This window comes from Parus major, chromosome 21 (genome assembly GCF_001522545.3).
Source record: "Parus major isolate Abel chromosome 21, Parus_major1.1, whole genome shotgun sequence".
Lineage (NCBI taxonomy): Eukaryota > Metazoa > Chordata > Aves > Passeriformes > Paridae > Parus > Parus major.
In genome coordinates, this window is record NC_031789.1 from 1,655,717 (window position 1) to 1,663,372 (window position 7,656).

Genomic DNA, 7,656 nt, shown 5'->3' on the forward strand with positions numbered 1-7,656 from the left:
AGCTGCCCCAGTGACAGGAGACAGCAGAACCTTCCCCCCAGATGCCCTCTGTGCTAGCACAGCCCCTAGAGCTGCACACCCAGATCTCATACCCGCAGGAAGGAGTCCAGTGAGCCGTTCTCCATGAACTCAGTGATGATCATGACTGGAGAGCTTTTGGTGACCACCCCCTCCAGGTGGATGACGTTGGGGTGGTCAAACTGCCCCATGATGCTGGCCTCACTCAGGAAGTCCCTCCTCTGCTTCTCTGTGTAGCCAGATTTGAGGGTCTTGATGGCCACAAAGATCTCTCTTTTGCCTGGAAGCTTGAGATGCCCACTGCACACCTCACCAAACTCCCCTGTGAACACAAGGTAGGGCCTGTGAGCCTCCCCCACCTCTGCTGTGCCCCTGAGGGACCCCTGGCCCCAGCTGTGCCTCCCCTGCCCGTCCCTGAGCTGAGCACCCACCCCCTGATCCGTGTTCCCTCCCTCTCCACCCCTCTCATCCATGAGGAGCACTGCATCTGCAATTATAAGCACATGGGAACTGATGGTCTTGCTTCTCCCCTGCTGGACTCCCCTGCTCCTTCTAGTCCAGCCCGAGGCTAATTAAGATCTCAGTGGCATCAGCCCTAGTGGCATCAGGCTGAATCCTCCCAGATTTTGGCACCATGAAGGAGGCTGTGCTGCTGAGCCATTCCCAGGTAACCTACCTGCCCCAATCACCTGCTCGATTTTGACACAAGAGATATCGATTTCTTTTGCAAATTCCCTGACAGCCTCATTGGGATCTTCGTAGGTGAAAGGATCGATATAAATCTTCATCCCTGGAGTCACTGCATAAAGGTGAGGGAGAGAGTCAGACAGATGGATGCAACTGGAATGGTTGGCATCAAGGAAAAAAGAAAAATGTTTGAGTGTCGTTCTTTTTACCTCAGCAAGTTGTATAATCAAGGCATGAAGCAGACAGAAAGAAACAGTCTGAGAAAGAACATGCAGAGCCATGTTTCACAGGATTGTTAAAGCTGATTTTAATGAACACTGGCCCACAAGTCATTGTTGGGGAGCTACATCGTGAGCCTGGACTACAAACTGCAGACAGACTCCTCTGTGGGGTATCTGTGACCCTTCCAGGAGCTGTGCAAGCAGGAGGGACAGTCCAGCCTGCCCTCTTCTCCTGACTGGCAGCTCTGCCCAAGGCTGGGCTCCCTCTTGGGAGCTCCAGGAGAAGTAATGGGACACACTAGGAAAATCACAAGACAGGTTCCTCTTGCAGGGGACACAGTGACATGTGACGGGAAGGGCAGTGGCCAATGGACCTGGTGAGGCTGGACTGCCTCTGCCACATCCCAGCACTGTGGGACAGCTCTCACCTGTGCCTCTCCCCTTCCCATCCTCATTTTCTGGCCCCTGGCTCATTCCAAACTGGGCTATTTGGAGAGCAGAGCTGAGCCCCACACAGCAGCAGACTGTGACTGCCAGCTCCAGGCTGCTGCTTGTATTCAGGGGGTTCTGCAGTGCTCACAGGCTCCCTGGGCCTTGGCAATCTGTCTGCACAGCAATCACTGCTGGGGACTCAGCCCTGGCCAGGTGAGCTGGGTGAGGAAGGGATAAAAGGCAGCCAGGCTGTACCAGCTCTGCTGCTCCCTGCTCTGAGTGGTGCAGGCACAGTGACTGAACCCATCCCAGCCTGGAGCTGTCATGGCCCACACCAGGCCCTGGGAGAACGTGTGAATGTGTGTTTGCAGCCCAGACTGACACACAACTGAGAGCTGCATTTACATAATGTCTCCTGAAAAGTGTCATTTTTCCTGGTAAGGGATAGGGAGGCAGCCAGCTCAGGCTGCTGGGGCAGGGGGCTGCAGCTCTGCCTTTTGGGACGTGTTTCGCAGGTAAAAGCAAGAGCAACAGTGAGTCCTGAGTGGAAACACTGCTGGTGTTTTCCATGCTCTGAGCAAGGCCTGGATTTGTACAGGAACAAGGTATTAAAAGGGCAGAAATCCTGAAGCTGCAAGTGGAACATGAGGAAAATCACAACTGAGATTGGAATAAAGCAAGGTTAGAGCAACAGGTCTCCTGTGAAGGGGGAGAAAGGAATTTCAGGAACATGAAGGCAGGGGTTAATCACATGGAATGGTTTGGGTTGAAATGAATCTTAAATGACCTCATCTCATTCCACCCCCTGCCAGGGGCAGGGACACCTGCCACTATCCCAGGCTGCTCCAAGCCTCATCCAAGCTGGCCTTGGGACACTTCCAGGGATGGGGGAAGAAGGATGCACTGGGGTGAGGCAGGGTGTGCAGTGAGGCTGAGCAGGAATGCTGGATGGCAGGGAGTGCCCTTGCACAGGGATGTTGGAAGAGGGAGGCTACAAGAGAGGGCATGTTAGGTATTGAGTTATATATAGATATATCTCATATCTTCTTGGAATCTGGGAGCACTGGGATGGGCTCTAGCAAAGGTCTGTGGGGTCCTGCAGGGGGACAGCACTCTGCAGGACAGGACAGGTCAGGAAAGGGGTCTCACTGCTGCCCAGGAGATGGGCAAAGCTCAGGAGCTGGAGGAGCAAGACGCAGCGTGGTGGCAGAGGCTGCAGCGCAGAAGACAGTGATGCTTCAGGGGGTGCAGGAGGACATGCTCAGGCACCTGCCAGCGTGCAGGGCTGAGAGCAGGGCAGGGATCCGGGGACACAGAGCTGCCCTGCCCACACACACATGCACACCCTGCCCCGAGCCCTCCCCACAAGCCCTGAGTGAACAGGAGCACGAACCGAGCAGCGAGCGGCCCCCCAGGGCCGGGGGGGGCCCCCGGTACGTACTGTGGCCGCTGGTGTAGTGCTGCAGCTTGTCCGTGTACTCCGAGTCAGCCCTCTCAAAGCCCCGTCTTCTGGAAGGGAAGGGAGACCTGAGCACAGCATGGGCCCCTCGAGGCTGGGGCTGCGCTCTGGGGGCACCTCTGCGCCCTCCCCCTGCCCTCCCCAGCCCCAGGGCTGTCTCAGCCTGCCCTACCTGTTACACACGATGCCGATGACCACCACGGCGATGAGGAACACCAGCCCGGCCGCCGAGGAGCCGATGATGAGCGGCAGCTTCTCCTGCACGCTGGTCTGGTACTCGGCTGGCACACGGGGGAAAGGGAACAGGTTACTGATGAGCCATCCCTCACCAGGTCACTGGAGTCAGAGGATGGCCCTGAGCAGGGGCTGTGTTTGATTCCTGGCATGGCTTTGGGCTGGGACAGTCAGGACTCCCCTCTGCTTGGGGGATGCATCCCAGAAGGAAGGTTGGATGGAGCTGTTCCTTTTGGGAGGAAAGGTTCAGTCCTGTGGATGCATGCTGTGCCTTGTCCTTGGCCCCAGGGCCAGAAAACTGGCTTGGCCTGTTTTATTTAGCAGCACAAATTTAGAAAATTAAGACATGGCTCTGCATTTGTCATCAGCAGCTGTGCAGGTAGAAAACATAAATTTTGCTTCCTCTACATCCAGCTGAGCAGACACACAGAAAGTCTGGGCAGAAACTGGGGCCTTCCCTGCGTGGAACAAACACCCAGTCCTCTCCAGGTGCTGAATGTGATTTGTCAACACACCCTTGAAGGGACTGACAGCTGCATGTCTATCTCCACATGTCTCTAGACCCTGAGTCACCTTTAGAGAGGCAGCTGCAGACTCACCTTCGGTCATGGTTTGGAAATACATCTTCCCACTGTAGCGGCCGTAGCCGGCCACGGTGCGCGCCCGCACCTGGAACACGTAGATGGTGCCAGCCTTGAGGTTCTGCACTGCCACGGTGTTGGTGGGGCTCTTCACTGTGGTCGAGTTCAACTCGCTCAGATCCTGCCAAGAAACACAAACCCATCATCAGAAACATCGGTCCTGAATCAGGCGTTGTGCTTCTGGAAGGAGGAAGGGCAGGAGAGCGGGGTGGAGAGAGCACCAAGGTCTGAACAAACAGGTCTTTCCTCCTGGCAGGGAGACACAGACTCAGGGAAGTGAGTATGGATATCCCTGGGCTATTCAGCACCTCTCAGGAAAGGCTCTAAAGAAGGCAGTAGCTACAAAACTCACGTTGCTTCTCTAAGCCTTGAGGTCAAGGGAGGTTGGAATTTCTCTCTCCTGTGCCTTTCTCTTAGCGCTTTCCTCCTCTTCCACCCCCTCCTGCTGTGCCTTATCCAGCCTCAGCACAGTCCATTTGCCCTTCCCCAACTCCCATCTCCCTTCACCAGGAGGTAAAGCCCACCTGAACACCAGAACTCATGAGAAGTTCTGCTCCCACCCCACAGTCCAGATCCTGCTTCTCCAGGGGCCACAGCCAAATTTCCAAGGCTGGGGGCCCCAAGAGCGTATTTCAAAGTGATAATGAGACTACTTCCAAACTTTTGTTCTGCCCCTTGTCTGCAGTTTTGCAGCTGAGGATGGAGCAGTCACACACTGGTGCAGGTGGCTTTGCAGCACTGCTGCTGCTTTGTCTGATCAGGCCTCAGCACTCCCTTGGACCTCTCCCAGGCAGGCAAGGAGAGAAATAGGTCAGGAAACGTTTACAGCTTTAGAGCTCAAGGGCTTGGATGAATTCTCCCAGGCCTTTGGAGGGCATTAACAACACAGTTGTTTTAAAATCATTTGTCCAGGTCTTTTGGAGAAGCTCATCCCTGCTCCTGGAGGACTTCAAATGGAATGTAATGGCCAAGCCTACGAGGTGGTTGATAGCCTGGGAAATTGATGTCAGCCTGGCTGAGGAAGGTGTGCTTGTGCTGTGCTCTCCTTTAAACCCAGACCACAAGGAAAAGCCATTTACACCTCCCCACCCTCCCTTATCAAAGCTGTTCTTTCTCCTTGGCATCACCTCTCCATAACCTGTGCATTTACCTCAAACACTTCTCCCCTTTCACCTCTCTGGGCCTCTCCAGCTGGCCAAGGGCATCTCAGGTGGTTTCAAGCCCCAAGTCCAAGCAGAAGTTTGTGGTGTTTGGGCTTTTGTTTTTCCTGCTGATTTTGTTTTGAGTTTGGAAACCCTAATTCAAAATAACACACTGGTTTGATTTTGAGTTCTCATCTGGTTCTCCTTCCCACGAGTCAAATTGAAGCTGAAACCAAAGTCTGAGCAACAAAGAAAGTCTTGAAACATGGGTAGGCTGTGAGACACCCAAAGGATTTACAAAAATTGCTGCTAAGGAGTCACATTAAAAATAATAATAATAAAAAAAAAAAGAAGTAAAAAAGCAAAGAAAAATAAATGTCAAGTGAGTGAATTTGGCAGATTTCCTGCAAGCCTGCACAGTGGCATCTGCCACAGCCCTGGGGGCAAACACAGCAGGACACAGCCACGCCAGGGCTGGGAGCCAAACCATCACACAGCTGCATTTTGGGATGCCCACGTGTGACAGCAGGGTCCTGCCAGCCACACTGGGGCTGCATCTGTGAATCCACAGCACCTGGATTCTCACAGGGATCCACCACTGGTGGGGACATTTGTGCCCCCAGCCAGGAATCCCATCAAGTGGGACAAGGGGAAATGGCCTCAAGTTGTGCCAAGGGAAGTGCAAGCTCGATATGAGGAAACATTTCTTCATTTAAAGGGTTTTCAGGTATTGGCACACGCTGTCCAGAGCAGTGGTGGAGTCTCCATCCCTGGAAGTGCTCAAAAAATGAGATTCTGCACTTGGCAGTGTGGCTTGGTGGGCACTGGGGTGTTGGGTGGAGGTTGGACTGATCGATCTTGGAGGGCTTTTCCAACTTTAATTATCCTCTGAGTGTTTGAATGCCTCTCCCAAACCAACTGAGTCCTGGACAGTGCTGAGTGTGGCCCTGGGCAGGGTCTGGGACTGCAGGTAGGCTATCCCAGGGCTCCCTGGCAGGATTTCCTCTCCTGAACTCCCAGTTTTCTTGGGACAGAGCCCCCTCCAAGGATTTGGAGCACTGGGTGAAGGGGCAGCCCTAGCTCAGGACAGATGGGAAACACCAGGCAGCAGCTTTGGCTCCAGGCTCATGGATTCTGGTGTCCAACACTGCAGGACAGACTCCAACAAGTCAGAGAACCACAGAATCTCAGGATGGTTTGGGTTGGAAGGGACCTTAAAGACCATCTTGTTCCATCCCCTGACATGGGCAGGGATGCCCCTGAGTCAGCCTGGGAGCAGCAGCTCCAGCACCCTTGGTCCAAGCCCTGGGATCACCTTGTCCTGGGGTGCTGGCTCTGGCCAGAAGCTCCTGAGCACCAGGAGGGCTCTAATTCCACCTCCCCTTCCACCTCCACAGGTTGTCTCCCTCACCCTTCATCCCCCAGCCAGCTCACCCCCCTTTCCAGCACTGTCTGGAGACATCAAAGGGCTCCTTTGCCTCCTCAAATCTTGCACTGGTGACCAAATTGGGCTGAATGTCTTCAAACAATTCCAAAAGGGGTGACTTTGAGCAGTATCAAACCCAATCATTTTGCATAATGAGGAGGGCATTAATTACTCTTTGCAGTGCTTGACACTGCAGTGGGTCTCCAGTTCCCACACTCTGGGATGAGTTTGGCAACTTGGGATAAAAACTGCTACGCCCTTTCTAAATGAAGACAACACAGACTTTTTTAACAAGACAAACGTTGGCAGGTGCCTCTTGGAAGTGAAAAAAAAAACACATTAAGGTGAGGGCTGCAGAGGGCAGCCACGTCAGGCAGTGTTTGTGCAACAATCTGCGTGGATTTGCTCCAACTCCACGTGAAAGAAACTCATAATGTTGCCTTTGTACAGACATTTTTAATGGCATCTAAGAATAGCAGTGTTATAAATAATCTGTGGAAGGGAAACAAAAATACACTTTTGTTTCAGGTATTGTGAACAGCTCTTTTCTGTCAACGCTAAAATAAATTCTTCTATTTTCTAATTTAATTTATGTCTTTATATAGAAGAGAATCTATTAAAAATGAAGAGCCAAGGTGTTTTTTATACACGTTGTGTATGCTGCTATTCTTCATTTGAGCTGTTTTCATGAAAATAAAATATCATTTTCTACTGGGGGGGGGGGAAATTTTCCACCAGAAACAACTTAACCAGCTCCAGAGATCTTTGGTGAGCATTCAGGAGCACATGGGACAGTTTGTAATGAAATATTTGGAAGGAAATCACCCCTGCACAGACTGGCAGCGGAGTGAGAACACACCTGGGATGTGTCACACACCACATCCAAGTGCTGGATTGATGGGATGCAGGGGAAGAGCTCTGCAGAGCCAAAGCCCTGCATTTTGGGATTGTTCCCAGGGATCCAGTAAATGGCTTTTGATTGCAAAACTCAGCATTGCAATGGCTGGACTCACCTGGGACTCAGCTGTGCCCAACAGCCAGAGCAGGATCCAGTGTCTCTATGCACAGACAGGGCTGGGGAGATAGAACTGGGCCTTCTTCAAACCAAGAACCAGCAAAAAAAAAAGTTTCATGGGGTTGAAACAACTCTGCCCCTCTGTTCTGCTCTGGTGAGATGTCCCCAGCCCTGGGGTCCCAGCACAGAAAGGACATGGAGCTGCTGGAGTCCAGAGGAGGCCATGGAGATGCTCCAAGGGCTGGAGCCCCTCTGCTCTGCAGCCAGGCTGGGAGAGCTGGGGGTGCTCACCTGGAGAAGGGAAGGCTCCAGGGAGAGCTCAGAGCCCCTGGCAGGGCCTGAAGGGGCTCCAGGAGAGCTGGAGAGGGACTGGGGACAAGG

General features: G+C 53.0%; 1 protein-coding gene across 4 annotated transcripts in view; it reads right to left on the reverse strand.

The window, feature by feature from the left end:
• Positions 1-7,656, reverse strand: part of EPHB2 (EPH receptor B2) — a 133,746-nt gene that overhangs the window by 21,288 nt on the left and 104,802 nt on the right. Inside the window, exons 7-11 of one of the 4 annotated variants that reach the window (XM_015648426.3) lie at positions 3,651-3,813; positions 2,990-3,098; positions 2,800-2,864; positions 695-817; positions 93-340 (exon numbers count right to left, since the gene is read on the reverse strand). In XM_015648426.3, coding sequence (XP_015503912.1) covers positions 93-340; positions 695-817; positions 2,800-2,864; positions 2,990-3,098; positions 3,651-3,813 — 708 coding nt within the window. Of the gene's footprint in view, positions 1-92; positions 341-694; positions 818-2,751; positions 2,868-2,989; positions 3,099-3,650; positions 3,814-7,656 lie in introns of all 4 variants that reach the window. The other 3 variants (XM_015648423.3, XM_015648425.3, XM_015648422.3) reach the window with 3 other exon arrangements.